General features: G+C 40.9%; 2 protein-coding genes across 2 annotated transcripts in view; one reads left to right on the top strand and one right to left on the bottom strand.

Moving 5' to 3' along the window:
- Positions 1-5,036: 5,036 nt before the first annotated feature.
- On the top strand, positions 5,037-18,050 carry dbh (dopamine beta-hydroxylase (dopamine beta-monooxygenase)). The gene is made up of 12 exons (XM_034547263.1): positions 5,037-5,405; positions 8,419-8,565; positions 9,273-9,530; positions 9,970-10,146; positions 12,651-12,753; positions 13,103-13,269; positions 13,405-13,548; positions 14,551-14,589; positions 15,037-15,096; positions 15,289-15,416; positions 15,755-15,914; positions 17,937-18,050. The coding sequence occupies exons 1-12, from the start codon at positions 5,037-5,039 to the stop codon at positions 18,048-18,050; spliced, it is 1,866 nt and encodes a 621-aa protein (XP_034403154.1).
- Positions 18,051-19,947: 1,897 nt separating this feature from the next.
- Positions 19,948-22,759, bottom strand: part of sardh (sarcosine dehydrogenase) — a 34,099-nt gene continuing 31,287 nt past the window's right edge. The window contains exons 21-22 of the mRNA XM_034546802.1: positions 22,478-22,613; positions 19,948-20,824 (exon numbers count right to left, since the gene is read on the bottom strand). Coding sequence (XP_034402693.1) covers positions 20,696-20,824; positions 22,478-22,613 — 265 coding nt within the window. The 3' untranslated portion in view covers positions 19,948-20,695. The remainder of the gene's footprint in view (positions 20,825-22,477; positions 22,614-22,759) is intronic.

Raw genomic sequence — 22,759 nt, 5'->3', positions numbered from 1 at the left:
GGCTTTGAGTGCGGCTCGATTTTTAGGTCGGGGACGTTGAGAGACATTTTCATCACATAGAAAAGAAGAACAAATAATTGAATCCTGTGTCAAAAGGTCATCATTGAAAGTCTGGAGGAATAAACAAATCAAAGTGCTATGAGGATGAAGTGAAGAGAGGAAGTGCCCGCTCTCAGACACACTCTGCACATGTACAACCATGGGCCGTCACACAGCCACTGCGAGCCCAAATCCTTGCTGCACTGGACACCACAAAGCTGGTGCAGCATTTCAAGAACATTCATTAAGCTTCCTGCTTCCAGTTGAAGGCAGTGAATCACCCAAGGTATATGCATATGTGACAGCCAACTCTATAAAGATAATTAAGATATTACACCTGTCCTCTGCCCAAGGTTCGGCCAAGTTGGAAAAACAAACTCTGTCCATCTGTCTGGAACAAAACGTTGATTAAATGCCATTAGCACATCGGACACAATTGCCCCTGGAAGGATACTTTTTCCCTATTTATCTTCATCCATCATTCTCTCTTTTTTCTCATCTCTGGCTCTTCACTCATCGTCTCCTCTTATTATCCAATCCACCCGTTCAACGGCTCACCTATCCCATTCAGATCAGAGGAGGGGGCAGTTTGAGGCAACGTTAAGAGTAGCAGTGTGAGTTTTTATTGCATTCATTATTCAAACTCACAGAAGTGGAGATTAGTGCACTTTGAGAGTGTGCTGCAATAAAATATTGATATCAAGAGAGAATGAGATGGTTGGATATGTCATGTTGATGGTAACTCTGCTTTTATCCATTCCTCTCTCTCCTTTTCTCTCTCTCTCTCTGTGTGTGTGTGTGTGTGTGTGTGTGTGTGTGTGTGTGTGTGTGTGTGTGTGCGTGTGTGTGTGTATGTGTGTGTGAGTCAGAGTTGCCAAGAGGCAGCTCATAGGATTGGATAAGAGTAAACAGCTAATTTGAATTAAGCTTTTATTGGAGGTCTATTATCAATGAACAGCAATGCCCAATAACATCGACCACTGCAACACGCTGGTTTACCAAACAGGAAACGTGGCCATCTGCCTTGGGCCCCTGACCTCTAGGGGTCGCGAATGTCCAAGGTTAACTAAATCGAAATACATCGTTTTTGGTGTTTTGTAAACTTGTCAGGAATGTGCACCACTTAAAGTGAAACTATGCAACTACATTTATTGTGTCATAGAAAAGTTGAATTCATAAGCAATAAAACAGACTGTTCCTCAGTTCAATAGATTCAGGTTTTATTGTACTTGGTCTTTATTATAAGAACTGACATTAGCTAATTATAGCAAACTGGAAATATATTGCTGTATAACTTGCAGACTGTATGACTTCTTGTGGGTCTGTTACACTACATGTTTGGCATTAACCTGTAATTACCACTTGAGGCCACAATGGCTGCTGTTCAGCAAATGTTACATAAACTTCATCTTAGGCACATTCAGTATCATCACCCAACAATGAGGCAATTAACTCTCCATGGGTCCTGTGTAGAAATCCAGTTGTAATACTGTTTACTATAAAAGTCACAATGCCCACATTTTAAAATAAAGTTGTGTTTAGTTGAATTACTGCACATATAATGAGTTATAGCTCCTGAGCCTCAATGCTTTTTGTGACGCTTGTTTGAAACTTTATCAGAATGTTGTTAAATCAACTCTCTTATTTAGGCTGTAGTTATGGTGTGTTTTTGTAAAAGGCATAACTGTGATGTCATTTTCTCGCACTATTAAGCAAACCTGATAATAAAATAAATTCTATAAATGTATCAAAAATAACTTACACTAAAAAATGACCATCAAGCTAAATCAACACACTATCTCTCTGATGCAGTTTCTGAGATGATGAACATGTTGCAGGACTATTAGTGTTGCTTTGTATTATACTTGTAATATAATGCGATAAAAAATACATAAAACCATGTACATAAGCTACAGATCAGTTGTTGCATAGAATCATAATTCTCTTTGGCATCTTTTTGTGTTTTTTGCTTGTTTGTCCATGCATCAGCTTCTCCTCAACTGAAAGCAAAGCATGATGGGAAGCTTTGGGGAGCAATATCTGGATTGTTCTAGGCAGGATAATGTCAGATAGACCCCCAGGCTTTTTGCATAAACACACACACACACACACACACACACACACACACACACACACCACAGACACACACACACACACACACACACACACACACACACACACACACACACACACACACACACACGATTACACAAAGGACGATCATGCTCTCCCTAAATCTGTTCTTCCCCACCCATCCCCCATTTTATCCTACTCTTTCTCCGTCATTCCCTCCAGATCATAGCTGACTTTACGGCATTTATGTTTGCTGACACGTCAGTCGCGCTGTGGCGGCAGACAGGTAAGTGTGCATCTAGAGAAATGACATGGCGGGAAGACAGTTAGTGAGGGTGATCAGCAGTAGCAGAGAGCAGTGCGACAGAGGAGAGACAGACTGGTAAAAGTGCTGTGGTGTAAAAGATGGAACGAAACAGAAAGACACATAGAGAAAGAGAAGATTATTGAGCCTCAAGTGAAGGCCAGAGACACACATCTAGCCTCAGGGACTAACAGCCTTTATTACATTAACCAGTCGGTGCCTCTCTGTTCTGCTCTCTCCGCTTTATGCTTATATCCAAACCTTTTCCTTTACGGAAAAATGGATTAAATGGTTTGACATAATGTACAAAATGTTGTCCAATACACATTCACCCTATAGCACATTTGATGATGAGCTTTCCCTATAATTCACGGGAACTTGAAATGTATTGAATCAGCCCCTCGTGGCATAAAAATAGATGTACAAATGAGGTTGCATCTCCTGCAAACGGTCCATCCATCCATCCCGTACGCAGAGCTTCACTGCCCTCTCTGGCTGAAAGCCTGTTTCACTTGGGTTGGGTCAGCATGGTCCTTTGCAGCCTCTGTAACCACACCCAACAGTGATGTCACTGGGCTACACCTGTACATCCCTGCAGCAAGGAGTGAAATTGAACTACTAGAGGTCAGTTACTCTTGAAAGAATCATTAAACATGTTTTTGAACTGTTAACCCATAAAGGTTAGGCTACAGAATGTCTCCATGTCTCAAATATCTGTCTTCCTTTACACCTCTTCTTAGAAATGATTTGCATTGATTGCCAATTATTTGTGCTTGATGTCTTCTTACTTTCTTTATGTTCTCATTCCTTCACCAATTGACAGCAATCCTTTAAAGGTGCTCAAAACGGAAAATCTGAGCATATTTATTATAATCCTCCACTCGGCTCTCAACATGGCGACGGCTGAGCCGGCGGCTCACAGCTAAGTATGTAGACAAAGCACAGAGAAGCTCAGATTACAACAGAGGGAGAGCGACTTCATTCTCTGGTTAGGTAGACATTACTCCACTCGATCTTTACATAGCAAATAGTTGTTGGCTACTACATTAATGCTCTGAATCCGGTTTATAGAACCTTTAAGGGGAGGGAAACACCTACCAGTGACATCACTTAGAATAAGACCTTTTCCCTGAAGACATTTGACTCGTCCTAGTAGGAAAAGCACAGGTGTTACTAACAACATTACCAACAGCTCTGTTTGATTCAAGGGTCCCAGTGAGTCACGAGAGTGTGACATTGAGGCAACATGCACAACACCATGGCTCCTGAAACTGAAGCAGCTAAATGGAAAACAGCCATCATTGATTTTATTTTACAGTGCCATGTCCTGTGTGTGAAAAGGGCCTTTTAAAAGCTGCAGCGCGTTGGATTGCGCCCCCTGTGACTGTTTTGTGAAGTGTACCATATACAAATAATAATCAGACTGCATATGAAGATTTCTATCATTGGTTTCAATTCTCTTTAAAAAACAAACAAAGTATGTGTTTTCATATGTGCTTTATAAAAATGCATTTCCTCATTTTGAACTTGACGTAATTCAATTTATTGCAGTTCTTGTTGTCTTTGTTGACGATGTGTTGTTTTGCTCTAAATCCTGATGTTCTGCAATGTCAAGCTTCCATTTTGTAATCTTTTTATGCTGTAGGCATTCTCAAATGTGGTGAAGGCGGGGACAGGCCAAAGAGCACAAGCAAGCACATACTTTTCTACAGGGGCTTTACTGACCTTTTAAACCAAGCCCGAATGTGTCCCTCTCGCGTTTGAAACCCATAATTGACACTTTGATTAGGTCTTCTGCAGCCTGAGGTGGTGGCATCAGGAAAGGGCCTAATGCATCAATGCCTTGTTTTCACCTCCACAAGTGCTCGCTGCCCCCTGAATCCACTTTGAATCAAAATACCCAACGAGCAAGTTGAAAGTTATAGTGTTGGAAATACTTTTTGTCAGGAAATGTACAAGAAAATGTATGATATATGCTCACCAAAGCAACAAAAAAAAGACAGGGAGGAATAAAGTGTAGTTAGTGTAAGCAGATTGTCGTTGATAATGTCCATGGTTGAATTAGGATCAATTAGGGGCGGGCAGATGTGCAGAATCATGGTTGACCCCAGGGCTTAAAGGATACAATCCAATTTTCCTCAACAAATGTAATACCATTAGAGTGGATAAAAACAGGCAACTCACAAGGGAGGAGTCTCTTAAAAACCAGGGAGGGGGATGAGACCGAGAGAGACATCAGTTGCTCAGAAGAAAGAGACAATACCCACAGGTGCTTGAAAATAGAGAAACCTAAAGACCGGAAAGATTAGTGAAAACTCAAACTTTTCAGAAAAACATGAGAAGAAAAGAATAACCAACCTCACCTGACCACTGCGAGGGAGATACTGAGTACACTGTGGCCAGAAAGGAGAGCAGAGCCAAGAAGACAAAACAAAACCAGTGAGTGTTTGAGAGTTTAATCTATCATACAACTACGGCATTGTAACTATGGCATTGTAACTATGGCATTGTAACTACAGCGCTGAAGACATTTTTGTTAAACTCTGGCTGAAGAGACTGAAAGACAAAACAGAAGTGAAACAATTTGCGACCACACTGATTGGGCTCCTTCATTTAGGATATGATAATCTGCAATAAGAACCTCCGCCTTCAGGACATCACCATCATGTACTTCACAGCCCTGGCTGCTCTAATGGTCATCTTGGTGGCTTCGTATCAGGCGCCCACCAATGCTATCGAAGTGTCCGGCCTTAAATTAAACCCACACAGCCCTCTCCCACCTCTTCCCATGCCCTTCCGTGTGCCGCTTGACCCACGAGGGGATCTCCAGCTGGCCTGGAACATCAGCTATGCTGACCAGGAGGTTTACATGGAGCTGAGGGTGGCAGACATCAAACATGGCGTGGTCCTGGGGTTGTCCAACCGCGGGGAGCTGACCAACGCTGACCTGGTGGTGCTCTGGGACTCTGGAGCTAATAGCTACTTTGGGGTAAGGAATGTGTTTTATCTGTCATCCAAATTATTGATTTGAAAAGAATTTGGGGAGTTAAATAAAAAACAAAACTCAGATTGACATAAGTCTCGCCTGTGTGGATATCAAGCGGTTTTCTACACAAGGTGTAAAATCTAATCATTTTACTTTCTTGCTCACTCACTTGTCAGATTCACAAATGCAGGGAGATTACATGGAAGTCCTTGAGGAATGGAGGTTTCCCTCTTCTGTCTGTGGTCCCAGAGGCGTGAGATTGGTGTTTTTGCGCGAGGAGCCGGCGGACGGCTTGCTTCATGATCACATAGTCACAAAGGATGTTATCGGCCCCTGCTAATTGGAAATCACTCAAACTGCACTAATAGCTGAAGTTCTTTGGGGAATCATTAGCGATTATTAGCATATCAAAATGTAATCCTGTGATAATTAAGATGTGTAGAAGGTCTCATTTTCATTTAGCTACACACAAGGCTTTAACAAATATAAGAATTATTTCCCCATAAATACATTTTTCTACAATATTGACATGAAACCCCATGTACCTTCTTTTATATTCATTTTGTCTAAAGGTTTATATGTAAAGAATAATGAAAAGCAGTAGCCAGGGTGAATACTAATTGTAGCTAAAAATGATCCAGTATCAGTTTCTTTCTCTGATCTGCTCTATTTTGATCAGTGTCGTAATATTGACATAAGAACTGAGACTGTAACATCTACTTGGTTGGTGACTGCATGACGTACGTTCAGAAACCAGCTCTTGGTGTATTTATAACTATAACCTTTTACTGTTACACACTCTTGCACATCTTTTGTTCCATTCATATACACATGCCACTTTATTATTATATTTGTTTTTAACATACTGTTATTTATTCACCATATTTTCTGTTTTTAAATGTTGTCTTATAGTATTGCACTGTGTATATTGTTATGCACCATTCACCTAGCCAAATTCCTTGAATGTGTAACGCACTTGGCAATAAACAGTCCTGATTCTGGACTATAATGACACATCTGTGTCATTGCAGAATGGCGCCAGCCAAAAACAGCTTTTTAAGTCAAACTTGTTCTACTTTAACAACCGCTAAAATATTACAATAATATTACATATCACTAACTTTCATTGATCACAGTAAATATCGTTAATTAACAAAAATGAATCTAAATTTACTTTAACTGCAATATGAACTCAGAAAGAGTTTAATGTGAACCAAACAAAAATAGTTAATGGATCAAACATATATAAAGGGGTAACATCAAGTCCCAGTGTCGGTGACTGCAGATTTATCCTGCTTTTGTACTTTATTTAGACCATGTATTAACCCTTTTTATAATGTTTAACATTAATCTTCCAAAGCTAATATTACTTCTACAGAATGTATTACTATATCTGTTAATGCTGATCGCTATCGATGGAATACAAAAATAAGCATTTTCTTTTTTTAAATGAAGAATGGCCAGAAAACTCCATTAAAATGTAAAGTTGTATTGACTTATTCAGCGGAGATAAAACACAAAAAATAAAAATATGCGGTGAAAGTATTTAAATAATACAAAGACAAAGTCTGCATTGTAGGTGCATAAGGGAGGAGAATTGGAAGCAGTGCATGGCATACATTTACATTAACAATATCTTTGACTTTGTCCTTCTCACAAAGCTTATTTTAGATACGCTCTAGTTTAGAGACTTCTAAAATAACTTTTGTCAAATGTCAAATGTCAAAAGGAGATTTGAATTTTAAGAGTGAGTCTCAATATCATACCAGAGATATTAGAAGACTTTTCTTGTCTTGTCTTGATTCACATTTATAGGTATATCAGGTATGTTTAGTGATAGCAATTAGTCGACAGCAAAACAAGAGACATGACAATATGTATAGTTGACATTTTCTGGACACCTTCAGGACTTCTCTCATGTTGGTCCCCAACAGGACCTAAATAAGGATAAGGATAAGTTTGAATATGTTTAAGTTTGTCTGCAAACAATTTTCACATGCCCATATGTACACTTGAAGCCGTTATAAGAAATATTTAGGATGAGATATGTGACTGAATATTCCATCTGAATGAGGAATACATATACTGTACATATGGGAATGTGAGTAGTGTTTTAAGACAGACTATCCTTTAGCCAACATGTTTTTTTCTTAAGGAATCCAACTTACATCAGAAAAAGCCAAACTACACCAAAAGTTGATCTAACTGCCCTCTCCTATCTTGACCTGAACATAACTATAAACAAAACACCAACTTTATACATAAACATAACAATTTCAAGGCTTAAAAGTTCACAATAAAAATTAACGTCTGTCCGTCATCTGCATGTCGTAGCTCATGTATTCTGTACTCACACACTGTATACTGCCCACATTTTCTTCAGATTTATATATCATGTATTTATTTTCAAAATCGTTGGCTTTAAAATCATATGCAGTTTGTGTGGAACGGTTGCATAAGAGGGGCCGAGAGGGATACAGAAATACAGCAATCTTAGGTGCTATTCTGGACAGATATGAATGTGAGAAACATAACAGAAACAGATAGACTGAGCTGTTGCAAAGCTTCCTGGCAGAGACGTGTATTCTGTACAGCGGGTTGGGAAGGTTCAACCTTAAAATTAACAATCAATAGCAACATCACTTCTCCTCTCGTTAATGACACTGACTTGGCAAGTTTTGTGTCTCAATAAACTTTCCCCTGTAAACATTTTTTTAGCTAAATTCAACCACTGGTTATTTTTCTGCAATGTAGTTGTAGCTGCTCTTTTTCTTTAGTATACTCTCCCACCTGGTTTGCATGGACACAAAGCTCCCCTGAAATGGTTGAAATGGGCCCAATTACACCATCCACAAAAGACCTCAAAACCTCAGTTAAGAAAAGGTTATGTATGTTCTAGTCTAAATGCGATTGGCCCATTTCAACATCCTCTCAAATATGTTGTTGTTTCTCTCTGGTGGTTATTATATCTACAGGTTTAATTTATCAAATTAATAACATGCATCTTCTCCTTCAGGATGCGTGGAGCGACAATGAGGGTCACGTTTCTTTGGACAGCCAACAAGACTACGAGTTGATGGAAGCCAAACACAAAACTGACGGATTCTACCTGCTTTTCAAGAGGCCGTTCAGTACCTGTGATCCCAGGGACTACCTCATAGAGGTGTGTCACGTCTTTCTTTCCACACTGGGAGATTGTCTGTGCACATGTCAGGGACGATGTGTCTAATGTGTACTTAATAGAGACATTTGGTTATGTCTCTGTTTCTCTTTTACATCCACTTTTTTTGTAGAATCTTGAGTTTGCAGATATTAAAAAAAGATTCCCCAAAAAAATGACTGTTACTTATGTTGCATGGCCTCAAGCCAAAAGGATGTCTGCACATCCTGAACCAAATTAAATTGATAGTTAGGATGTTGGGAAAGATGGCATTTGAGTGCACATGTGTGTAACATAACAACAGAGTGTACGTGTTAGTTTGTGAATGCGTACGTGTGTGTGTGTGTGTGTGTGTGTGTGTGTGTGGGAGGGAGGGAGGGTGTGTGTCTGCGGGTTGTGAGATGTCAACTGCCGTCTTTAGTGTATGTTTAAAAAAAAGCAACGAGAGTGATCATCGTGGAAAGCTCATGGTTTCTGGTGAGGACACAAATTCATCATAGTTAGACTGATCAGCACAATTTTACACTGAAAAATTCATTAAAATGATGATGGTTTCCATGGTGCCGCATCAGACCTCTGGCAGACACAAAAGCAATGGTCATCACCATGACAACATAATGAAACGTTCTCCGTTTGCAATTCGAGACTTTGTGCTCCGTTTTGCAGCCACAGAACATGCTTTCTTTTCTGATTATTGTGTGATTGCTCAGGAGGGAACTGTGCACATCTTCTATGGATTACTGGAGGAACCACTTCCCTCACTGGATCAGCTGAACCTGTCCCGGATCCACACAGGACTTCAGCGAGTGCTGATGCTGCGCCCCGACACGCCGTCACCCACCCTGCCTCCAGACGTGCAGACGCTGGACGTTGTGGCGCCAAACGTTGTCATCCCAAATCAAGAGACCACCTACTGGTGCTTCATACAGGCGCTGCCTGAAAACATGCCAAAGAACCACATTGTTATGGTAGCTGATAAATGCCTCTAAAAATGGAAATACTTAACATAGAGTTTTACAGTAAAATGGGTGTTTTGGATGGAGGCTGTGCACAGGCTTTTATTATTGCTCCTTGTTTACCAGCTGGGCCTACAATAGGGGTGTTGTCATGGTTAGAAACATACATCTAAGAAACTGTATAAACACAACAAACATCACATTATTGTTTTCTCTCAGAAATATGAACAGATCGAGTATAAAAACTGAAAGTATTGTAAGATATAGAAGCAATTGCACATTATGCGGCATATAATACATTTCATGTAAAAAAATATATTGTCTGAGGTAGTGGTATTGAAGAACACGTTTCTCACTTTTCCCCATCTCTCTCTCTCTCTCTCGCGCTCTCACTCACTCTCACTCTCTCTCTCTCACTCTCTCTCTCTCTCTCTCTCTCTGTTCCTGTCAGTATGAGTCACTGGTAACTCCAGGTAACGAGGCCATCGTGCATCACATGGAAGTGTTCGAATGTTCTCCGGAAACCCGCGACGTTCCAGAGTACAGCGGTTCCTGTGATGACAAGATGAAGCCAGGCAAGCTCAACTTCTGCCGCCATGTGCTCGCTGCATGGGCTGTGGGTGCTGAGGTATGATGGGAAACAGACACTCACACACACACACACACTCCTTACTTCTATCCTTAAGGGTACCTACCACTGACTACAGTATGTTCACTCCTGGTTCCCTAAAACAAAAACAAAAGTGCTATAAGGATATTCATACCACATACCTGAATATAACTGTTATGATGCAAATAAAGCCAAGTCCTAACCCGGAAGATGCAACAACCAACCCACACAAACACCGTTAGAAAAAGCAGAAAAAAACACATACAATCGAAAAGTTTTTAATACACAGAGTGTGTAATTGAAAAAGAGTTGGAATGAATCTTGATTTTGGTCCTGTCCTCGTATCCATTATGAGAGATAAACAAAAACTCCTACGCAAGTAATATCCGAGCCGAGAACAGCAAGCAGAAAACCTTGTAAAGATGATCCCACACACTGCACAAGTCTATTAAGAGCTCGGAGACAGTCTGTCTGTGGGAAGTACACTACTAAACACACAACCAAATATTCACAAACTGGTTGAAATGGACACTCGACACAAGCCACACATGTCTGTCCATTGGTAGTTTAGAGAGAGGCACGAGGCAGAAAAGATTTCATCATGGCTAAAATGTTGCAAGTTGAGTACATATTAACTACCACTGAGGATAATGAGGTCATGTCCATGCTGCTTTTTCACATGGTGAGTGTTTTACATGCTGACTTCATATTAACAATGGTTAAAACGACAAGCAACTAGCTTGCATTCAGCAGCTAAAAAGAGTTGGTGGAAACCAAAACCAAAGCTAAAAGGAGAGTGAATAGTGGACTTGCAGTCATCAGCTGGCCAGAAACGTGACTCCAAATGAATGCTAACGTTAGTCTGTGTGCGCTGTAGGCCACTGCTAACATTGTTCTAACGCAATGTGTCAATGTTGAGTTAGGGCTTATTCAGATGCCCAGCTAAAAGGGGGCAACAAAAGATGTCGGGGCAGGAGAAACACAGCCGTTTCTTCAGCCAGCCATCTATCAGGCATTAAATCATCCCCGTCTACCAACCAGCTGGCTGACCAAGCGAGCAGCCTGCTGGTCACATAAAGCAAAGAGGACAGGGAACGGTGAGCATGTCACCATATTTCTCTGCTCCGCTCCCCACAGTATCACAGCCAGCCTGGTCTGATTGGATCATCTGCTAGCCAAACAAAAACAAGCAGGATGCCTTCTGTGAGCTGTGGAGACAAGATTAGGTGGGAAATATTCAGGCCTCTTTCATCACCTCTTAATAGTGTTGTTCATTCTCCCCGGCACCGCATCGGAAAGGGAAACGCGGCCTTGCAAAAAACACAAAACAAGAGACAAAGAGGAAGTTTGAAAGAAGAGGGGAAACAATAATATACAACACGGCCAGAATGCGGAGAAAGAAGACAGCACCAGAGAAAAAGAGGCGCTTGTGTAACAGCGACTGCGAGTCTCTGTGAATTTTACCGTTATGACATTAAACAAGATTAAATGAAACCATTTTCTCCTCCATTACAAACTGTGTCTGTCAGCAGAAGTGGATGGAGGTGGTGTGAAATAGGTGAAGACACTGACGATGAAGCAAGATTAAATCAAGTTTCCTTGATAAAAGCATGTCGGTTTGAGGCCTGTGGGCCCAGAAGTGACTCAAAACTTAATTTTTGCCACGATAAGCAGAACGGTTCAGAATCAAAGGAGCAAAGAGGATGAAAAAGAAAATATACCTCACAAGTCCAACCAGCATTTTAGAGGTTGCATTCATATGAGAATGCAATCGTTCTCTGCAAATAAATAATCAATAAACATTGTTTGAGCCAGATCCCTAAACAAGGCTCTCAACAAGGAACAGATGCTTTAAAGGCTTAACTGATTTTGTTGTTAATAATCAGTTTTCTCTATCATAATTACTTTAAAATCTCTTTCTATCTCTCAATCTGTCCCTGTTACAATTTTAGAATCTGTGGTTGGGAGTTTGTAAGTGGGCTTGCCGTTATTTTTAGCAGTCATCACCAAACATTGTAGAGAACCACAATAGTCGAGCTACAGACAATCTATTATCTCTCCAGTGTGAGCAAAAAGATGAATAAGACTGATGCGTGTGATTCTTTGGGTGTACCCACTTTGACCGGGATCACATTGGTGGTTTTGAGTGGAAGCCTTTAATTGACTTTAAGACATGGATGGGTGAATTTAAAACTTTCTCATCTGGAAGTTTGAGGAACACCTGTCAAGACTCCAGAGAGGGCGGATACAGTACATGCGTTTCAACACTTAATTGGCACATGTTTAACATAAATATATATCTGGGTGACTTCTTGATGTCATGTATAACGACGTCTGCCTCCAAAAAGGATTGAGCTAAGACCTGTGAAATAGTTTGGTTACTTTACCTAATACACCGTCTTCCTCCAATCTCCTCTATTGTAAAATCTGTGAATAAAGGATGTGCACCTGTATTTTGACTTTAGCACATGAGGAACACATCATGTGTGTGTGTGTGTGTGTGTGTGTGTGTGTGTGTGTAGGCTTTTTACTATCCTCCTGATGCAGGGCTGCCTATGGGTGGATCAGGTTCCTCCAGGTTCCTTCGTCTGGAGGTCCATTACCACAACCCTCTCCTCATATCTGGTACATACAGTACACACACACTTAAACTTGAGCACATGCTGTAACACATGCATGCCCACAGCAGCAGGCATGTGGGCATGCATGCAAATCTCTGTATCTCTCCCGATGAGTGCTGGGCTTATTTGAACAGAGCGATTCATTTAGAAATGATCAGATATACCTTTTGATCTCGCTCGTATAAGTCGCCACAGACTTTGCCTTTGTTATCCTGATCTGACCTTACAATACGGATACATCCTACAGAACTATCTTCTAATTCTCTTGACTTCTTTCGTGCGTTAGGTATTTTCTGTTATGGGTATAGTGGTTTAATTGCATATTTGAATCTTCCATGATATTCTTCACGCAGGCCGTCGGGACTCATCGGGGATACGGTTACATTTCACCCAGAGTCTGAGGCGGTACGACGCAGGGATCATGGAGCTGGGTCTTGTTTATACTCCCATCATGGCTATCCCACCCAAACAACACACCTTCTACCTTAATGGATATTGCACCTCCAGGTGTACCCAGACTGTATGTATACAAAAAACAATATTCCAGCTGGCCTGCCACATATTTCTTCAGGTGTTGGTCCCTAAAGCACAAACAACTTGGTTGGAGCTCAACCTTAAAATGTCTGTTTCTTTGTCTGTCTGTTTGTCTTTCTAGGCTTTTCCTCCAGGAGGAATCCATGTATTTGCGTCCCAGCTGCACACCCACCTGGCGGGGCGTGGGGTGAGGACAGTTCTGGTGAGGGGAGGCAAAGAGCTGGAGGTGGTACAGGAGGACCAGCACTTCAGTGCACACTACCAGGTGAGTTTACCCGGAGGAACTCGGAGCAGAGCTCTACCTCTGTGAGTTGTATCTCATACTTTATTAGATTGGATCAACATGAGCTTCACTTCATATCTCACTGAGCCGTGTTCCACTGGGACGGAGATTATCCTCTGATTCTACTGCACTTTTTAAAATAAAAAGCTGCCACCTCATTACAATAAAGGCTTATAATATGTCGTTATTTTCACAGCAGGTGACCCATATAGGTTTTAGAACCAGCTGAAAAGAACAAGCAAATGCTTGATGGTATGTAGGTAATTTTTTGCAAATATGTTAAAACCCTGCCGTTCTATAGAATTAAGTAAGAACATATTACAGTCGTAGTAGTTTTTAGGAGTTGTTACTCAAACAGAAGTAAATAGACAATACCGGGAGCTTTTATTAGAGCTCTTGTGCAATTTACCGGTATTCTACAGAAAGTTAGAATCCTTGTACGATCAGTCACACTTATAGCAGGCCTCACAAGGTACAGCACACAGCATGACATAATGAATACAAGAAAAGAGCAACTCAATATCAGAACTGACAAACAACAACATTAACATTGTTGAGAGACAGCAGACGACATCTGTTGTGTTTTTTTAATGCACAGTATCCTGGGGCACACACACACACACACACACACACACACACACACAGGGCAGAGAAGGACATCTGCTAGACTGACTGATAAAATCTCCAGCTGCGGTTGATGTTAGACTAATCTGAGTGTACCTGTGTGGTGGTGTTGTTCCAACTCCTGCAGCCTTATTATAGGCATATGAAGACTTTATCAAACCATTTGCAGCAAAGCTAATGGACCTTGCGTGTGCACGCACACACGCAAGCACACACGCACGCACTTAATAACTGTGAAAGCTGCCTCTAAGGAAATCATCAAAAGCAACCAGTGTTTCATCTTGCTGCGTAAATATATAAATAAATCCCAAACTTTTCATTTTAATGTCCTGTGTTTGATTTTGGTCATCTTTCTTACAGACGATCCGAGTTCTAAAGAAAATGGCGAATGTTTTACCTGTAAGTATAAAGTTGATCCCTCTGCTTGTATTTGGCAAAAAGCAGTGACTGGTATATGTTTTAGTTTTCCAGTTTGCTGATGTTACTTTCAGACAAGAATGGGAAATGACTATTCTGCGAGTTCAGCCAACGGTAGTGAATGGTAGTGCCCCAGATGTACTTTTATGTTTCTCCCGCTGCATTTAAAGTATTGAATTAGAATACCTCGCCGCTGGATAAGGTGCTTAACTGGAGTGGAAATAGTGACAGGCTGTGAAATCGGTGCTGTGATTGGAACTTCTCAAGAAGAGCAGCTGAGCTCCACACAGCAAAGCAAATAAATAAATAAATGGCCACTGGCTCTCTTAAATTACAAATGTTCTGTCAGTAACCTTAAATTATCCTCAGTGGTCTTTGTTAAACATGCCATATGGTGAACTGCTGGTGTGTTTCTGGTTGATCCTGCAGGGGGATGTTCTCATAACAAAGTGTACTTATAACACAGAAGATAGGAGCAAGCCTACAGTGGTAAATTCACCTTGAACACTGCCAACAGCAACAGAATACTCTCGAGTCTTGCCTTCTTTAATCTTTCTCCTCCCTCCATCTTTCTCCTTCATTCTCGTAATCCTTCCATCTCCCCTCTAATACCTACATATGCTCTTTGTGCTATATATCTACACCTTCCTCCACCTCCATCCAAATCTCCTGTCTCCTCAGGGAGGTTTTAGCATCATGGATGAAATGTGTGTCAACTACATTCACTACTACCCTCGAACTAAGCTGGAGCTCTGCAAGAGCCACGTTGACCCAGAATACCTGCAGAAATACTTTAACTTCATTAACAGGTAGCACACGCACAGCCCACCGATCTCTCTCTCCCTGAAATCTTTTGCTTGTTCTCCTCGTCCTTCATTCTGTTTGCATCGGTGACTAAGCAATTTGTTTTTGTTTCAGCATTCACCCCTTCCCCCTCTGCCCTTCACTCCCCAAACCAGAGATGTGATTACTTCTTTTGATCTCGAAAACCACATGCTTTGTCCTTTAAAGTGAAACTGTGTTCTCTTAATGCCAATTCGAACTGCTTTGATTTATTTTTCTCCAACCTATTCCTCCTTTCCCAGTCTCCCTCCGCCTCCTACTTGTATCGGCTATCTTGCAACCTCTCTCTTGCTCTTCCCTCCAGGTTCCACGGAAATGACCAGTGTGTGTGTGGGGAGGTTGGTGTGACGGAGCAGTATTCTCAGCTACAGTGGGACACGTTCACTGAAGAAGTTCTGGACTCCCTTTATAATACTGCCCCCATCTCCATGCACTGCAACCAGTCGAGTGCACGCCTCTTTCCTGTAAGTCCCCAATCACACACATGAGAAACAACGGCTGAGCCACCAATGAAACCAGTTCAAAGCCAAACTGGCATCAGTTGGACGTCAGCTGAACGGACAGCTTGTTAACTTGCCTTATAAACCCACACGCTCCATTTGGATCAGATTAAATAATGAAATTAAACTAAAGAAATGTATAGATGCCTTGATCAAAAATTATTTTGCCAGAGAAAAAGATTCCTCCTTGATGTGCAACATCAGTTGTGCGAGTGCAACATAAAGGTGTAGCGCAACATAAAGTAAGCGGTTTTGGAAACCAGCATGTAATTTAAAACATCAGGACGAGGCTCATGAAAGGACGCATACTGCTTGATCTCTTCATACGCAGCTGCTGTCAGGAGTATTAATTTGAATCTATTTCAATAACATCAACAACAAAAGTGGCATGTATACCATTAATGGTGCCTCCACGGGAAGGCAGTTGAAAGACTGCTTTCAAGATATTTTGGGTGAAGCCATCATGATAAAATAATCGTAAAGTAATTCAGCAGCCAAGGGTATCGTCGGGCTCTCAGTGTTGTAGCGTTTACACTCCATACAAAAGGGCAGCAGAATACTTGGCAATGACAAGCAATGCCCCAACTATAGACAGGAGCTCTTCAAAAAATAAATAAATGGTGAGAGGCAAAAATGAAATCAACAACGGAGAGCCACGGCTTCTCAGCCTCCTGCAGCAGACAAGGGGCCGGCCCTCCACCCTCTCTACCCACCGTCTGCTCAGGCAAACATAGGGCGAGCTAGACGGCTACAAAGTATTCAAGAATCCACAATAACATACAAAGCAATTGTTAGGTTGTAGTGGATTTTATATATATTTGCACATGTAGATAAGAGAAGTTTGTGTTTTAAAGTAATACATAAAGAAAGATATGATAATTAATTTGGGATATTATGAGGAATATTCTGGAGGAATGTATTATGAAACATAAGAGAGGATCACTGTTTTATTATTCTGTTTTAATGACAAATGTAATGATTAACTGTATGATGCATGAGAATGAATGAATGTTTTATTGTTTAGACAATAGTTAAAATGGATGCCGATTGAAACCTAATGTGTTGCTTTTATTCGGAAGGCAGGATAATAGGGTTTTATTGTGAAGGGGAACTTCCTGTCCTTGACCGGAAGAGTGAGCTTTGACCCCGCTAGTTTTACTAATTGGCTTAGCGAACAGAACGGCGGCATCCTTTGAACTGACCAATGGAACTAACCTTTAGGTGTGAATTCATTTGCATGACCATACTAATAGCCGAGCATTTGTTCTGGGGAGACATGGTTCTACTGGTCTGGAGACTCGAGACAGCCCCGGTCTGTGGCTCCCTGGGAGCTGCACTCCGTCTGTGGAGAGTTCCTCCTTTCTGGCCCCACGATCGTGAACGCTACATGAGTATTATCTTTGCCATTAAATATTGTTAAACTTTAACTCGAATCCTGAATTTCCTGCGGCCACGGGACCCGGAGCTTTGAACACGAATCTTACACAATCCATTGTAGATTTCCTAGTTATCTCTCGTACGTTTAAATATAGCTATAGACACACAAGCACACAAACTTTAAGTTGTACCCCTCCTCCCATCACATGACAGCGTCCAATCACCCAATGCTCGGAGGACATAATGATAATGACCACCTGTTTTCACTTTCACTGAATGAGAGTATCAGCAATAATATCTCGAGCAGAAAGTAATTGACAGATAGTGTCAAAACACTGAACTGCAATTGAGAAATTCACACAAAAATGCTGCTTAACTGGACCTTGTGAAGAGAGGTGAAGCAGCCTTTTCACATAAAAAAAGAAAATACACTCAAAACCAAAAGGAAATGGCTTTGAGTGTATTTTTTCGACGACAAGTTCAATATATTGTTCAATAACAACTGTGCAGTTATCTAATACAAACGGCAGTCTAATATCAAGGGTACTACCTGTTTTCTGCCAAACAACCCATCAAACGTCACCAATGTCATACATCTGTTTTCTCCAGGGAGAGTGGGATGAACAACCCGTACCGGTGGTTACCTCCATCCTTGAAAAGCCTCGCTACCCTTGTGAGGGAGGAGCACATCCCACCAGCCAACCCCTTACACCTGCCGTCTGAGCGGAGGAGGGGGCATCGGTGCAAGCTTCAGCCCAACGAGAGGGCCCTTCATCTAGGGGAGTTTAAGAAGCTCCATGTGAGTTTATACACCGCTGCTTTATCTCAGTGTTTGGGGATAGAAAACGTCCTCTTTTGGGTTTTCAGACACTCGCTGTAATGATATGCTTATAACCAACGTCTATGGTATTATCAGTACACACAAATGATAATCAGATTTATATGTCTTGTTTCAAAGCATGGGACATGGACTTGATAATTGGGATTGGCATGTATAAAAGTGTGACTAATGAATTGTTTCCTGGGACAAACGTGTTAACTTCTTCCGCGTCATTTAAAAGTAAATAATATTATTTTATTACTTTTGCAGAAAATAAAGAAATGAAATGACTTCATTCATCACTTTTACAGTTTAAAATTGTAATTTTCCCTTTCTTTTACTCTACATGCCCCTGTGTGTTCTTGAATTATTAAATAATAAATGTCACAAAAAATGTTGCCAGTTAAAAAGGAATTTATTAATATGCAAAATTGCTTTGGACAGATTAACTGAGTGTGGTTTAACGTTACGTTTTCAATGGTCATTTTTGTTATTTGAACTGGTCAAACAACTCTCTGAAGACATTTCACATTTAAAAATCAACTTCACCTGCTTTCCATAAATCAGGACCTCTGCAATATTCACATCACACCATGGAAGGAAGAGAAATTCTGTAAACTGAAAAATACCTTTGAACATATTGATAATGTTTTATTAGTCTGCTTCACATTTCCCAGAGACATCTTCTTATTAACCATTTCAATGATTAATGGCCTTCTGGGCTGAATCAATTAATCATTCCACATTAGCAAACATGTGCTGAATGTGGAGCAACACAGCAAGTAGCCATACATACAAACGCCTCCAACACACACCGTTTTGGCTGCTGTTCACACAGTGTGTGTGTGTGTGTGAGGAACTTAGTTTTTTGTTTGGCCTAAACTTTGTTGGTGTAAAAAGAACATATTTCATCACCATCATACCTGCATTTAAGACATGGATTAGCTATCAGGGTGCTCAACTGCTGATTTCTCTTTTTTGCTGTTTAACACAAAGAAACCAGGACCTAGCTAGCAAACATGTAAACAGCTTTACTTTGTATGTATATATAGACACACACACACACACATAAAGGGTGAGTCAGTAAATTATCAAATTTAGACCAGTCCCAAAGTACCTATATTGTCAATATATCTTTCATTAAAACAAATACTACAATACAGTCACTCACTTATCCACTTTCCTACGTTCATACTTTCAATTGAAAGCATTAGGCTGCAAAGGCATTGTTTACTGCGTTGCTCAACACCTCCTATAGATGATCCTTCTGGGAGGAAACCAACACGGCCTAACTCCAAACTCCTTTTACTTTTGCCCAGGATACGAACACTGGTTTGGGTTATGGTTACTGGTTTCCTCTGGCTGAAAGTCCGATGTTTGCTTGACCCACCCGGCCTGACCAAGCGTCAGTATTTGACGAGTTGGGAGCGAGACTCAGTTGGGGAAACTGATTTAACAGCAATAAAACACAAAATTAGAGCTCCTATAATGCCTGAATTTGTAGACACGTCTTATCAAACAAAAACGCATCTGTTAAAAAACTACACTGAGAGAATTGAGTTTTCAAACGGCATCAGCTTATCGCCGCAGAGCCCAGCAACATGGGGCACGGATCAGAAATAACGGGGGCTCCATCTGTAACGGCTGCTTTCCGATAACTCTCGTCTCTCCCCGTCATTTTTCTCCAGCAGTGTTTTGTCTCAGGCTGGTACTCTGAGCCTCAGGGTGCTTTCTTTCCTCCCTCTCTCTCCAACTCTGATACACACTGTCTGCATAAGAACCAAACAAGTGAGTGAAACCCTGTTTCTATTCATCTTTATTATCAGGACAAACATCAGTCACCGTAAACAACTCAATATATACCTGTATTCCCTAACATGATTATCTATGGCATCATAAGATACATTTAAAATTAAAGCACTGCATCATAATACAATATAGTGTACTATGAGGACAAACTAACGATGACCTACTACTAGCCTATAGGCTAATAAAAGGCCTGCTGAATTGAAGGTATTTATCTGTAACTGTTGTCTTCCTAAAGTAGTTAACGTAAACATTCTGAATGAACTTAATTTGACTGTTTGAAAGGAGCAACTATTGTTCATTTTTGTTTTAAAACTAAAGATATTTCATGTGGTCAATCCAGGAAAAGCACAAGTTTTTTCTAAGTTAGCTGGACTACGAATCCTTCTTTTCCAGTTTACTAATGGAGATAATAGGAATGAATTTGTCTTCATAGTCATGCTACTCACAAGCGAACAGTGTCACTCTCAAACCCAGAGAAAGTTTAAACACGTGGTACTTAACAAAACATTCATACCAGATTCATATTTTAGACCATCTGTTCAATCTCTTCTCCTCCGGTTATATTAAATACAGATAATTATCACATTTAAGATGCATAGCAGTGACAGAGTCCAGCATGTTAAGTGTAAAAAACGCTGCATCTGCAAGTAAAAAATATATATCACAGTTGCGAAACCTCTCTCAGCTTCATTCTCCGACCAGTGGGTTTTCTTCTGTTTTCACGTGTGTGTGGTCCTTCTCAAGCATAGATGCCCTTGATGCGTTTATTCTCAGGGTCAAATGGAGATTTGAGGTGGGCCTTGGCCTTGTACATCACTCCCATCCTCTCCAGCGTAAACTCGCCGCTCTTTATGAAATCGGCACTCACCTGACAGGGAAAAGAAGAGATAGATCAGAGGATGAAGAGGGGAAGGGAGGGAATGTAGATTGTGGGGGGATGAGGAAACGATGGAGATTAAAACAGAGAGTGAAAATGAGATGACCAATTAATCCACACTCTTTGTGAAAATAAGTGTTCCCAGCTGGCAGAGCACTCCAGAACGGACGATTTCACAGTGTTTGGAGCTGACAGAAGAGAATGGCGCAGGAGTTATAAAACGCTGAGAGCAATCCATTCACTCATGAGTCAATGTCAGCTCCCTCGTAACCCACAGAGCTCATTTTCACCGACTGACTCCCTCTTCCCTCCCTGCAGCTCTGCCACTGATCTGTCCCTCTTTTATTCACACACACACACGCACACACACACACACACACACACACACACACACACACACACACACACACACACACACACACACACACACACACACACACACACACACACACACACACACACACACACACACACACACACACACACACACACACACACTAACCCAGAGCTCCCTCTTATCCCCATTTGGATTTTACTACTTCCACGTTAAAGGAAGTAGTTTGAAGTGTCTCAGTTTGAATGGACAAATATTACACATGCTGGCTAGTTACAACATCAAACAATGAAAGTATCCATAATTTACAGGCTGGATTCAGTGCTCCCTCAAAATCCTCTTAATCTCAGATTCTTAAAAGCAACCCTGCAGCCGTTCTAACTGTATTATATTAAAATACTAAATCACACTATGTTTCTAAAGTGGTTCCACAGTATATCTAAACCCAATTTATGTCTGTCTGTGTTTGTGTGCATGCACATGTGTCCACATTTTAGAGAGTGCATTTCTAGACTGTAGTGCTCGACAAAGGCACGGGTCAATCCGCTTTGTTTTGCATTGCTGGTCACGACACTTGGGGATGGATATGAACGCACACACACACACACACATGTGCACACCGTGCGTGTGTGTCTGTTGAGCACACACGCTCATAGATATGGATCGCAATACTCAAATCACAGAAGGATTTTTCTGGATTAAAAAATGTTTTGCACATCACTTCAACCAATATTGTGTGTCTCTCTTGCTGCTTCCACCTTTCTGTTTGATGCTCCATCTGTTATCCTGTGTGTGTCTTCATTATCATCGAGAGAGAAACAAGAAACTGTATGCTGGCCAATAAAACATATTATTCTGTGTAAAGTCAGTGGTGGGACATGACCGACAGCCTGAGGCTATAATAAGACTGATGCACCTACAGTACTTTGTTTTTCTAGTTAAGAAGTGTAAGTATTCATTATCATAACTAAGACATTTGAGAGGTATAATGTACCCAAGCAAATATAAGAAAATATGAAACTAGTCTATTATCGATTCCTCAAATCATTAAAAAAAAGGAGATATTTCAAGATATTTTGTTAATGCTAGTGCAATACTTGATCTTAATGCACATTTCTACTCAATACCTGGGGGGGGGTGGATGTAGACAAGTGGTATTATCTCACCATTCTGGTAAAACATGTTCTTAATTTAGGAAGAATTAGGCAGAATAGAGACAACATGCATTAAACCCAGAACAATAAAAAGGCTAATGAAAGGAATGCAGTGTGTGGGTACATGTATAAGTGTTGTGTGTTTAAGGCCTTTACCACTCCTCCATCAGGGTTGCGGATGTATCCATATCCAATAGTTTTGTCGACAAAGAAGCCATAGTCAGAGCGCCGCAGGTGACCAACAGGAGTGCCGTTACGGAAAATGGCCTCCAGACCGAACATCGGTACTTTCCTGGTAGAAGAAGAGAGAAGGAAGTGTTTCACCTCGTTCAAAGAATACACACATGCCCTGTGACTTTCACACACACACACACACACACACACACAGACACACAACATCAACTCATTCAAGTTGAACCCAGAGCACATTTAATGAAA

This window comes from Cyclopterus lumpus, chromosome 12, assembly GCF_009769545.1.
Source record: "Cyclopterus lumpus isolate fCycLum1 chromosome 12, fCycLum1.pri, whole genome shotgun sequence".
In the NCBI taxonomy this organism is placed as follows: domain Eukaryota; kingdom Metazoa; phylum Chordata; class Actinopteri; order Perciformes; family Cyclopteridae; genus Cyclopterus; species Cyclopterus lumpus.
The sequence above is the reverse complement of the archived record's forward strand: the minus strand, read 5'-3'. Positions and strand labels throughout refer to the sequence as shown.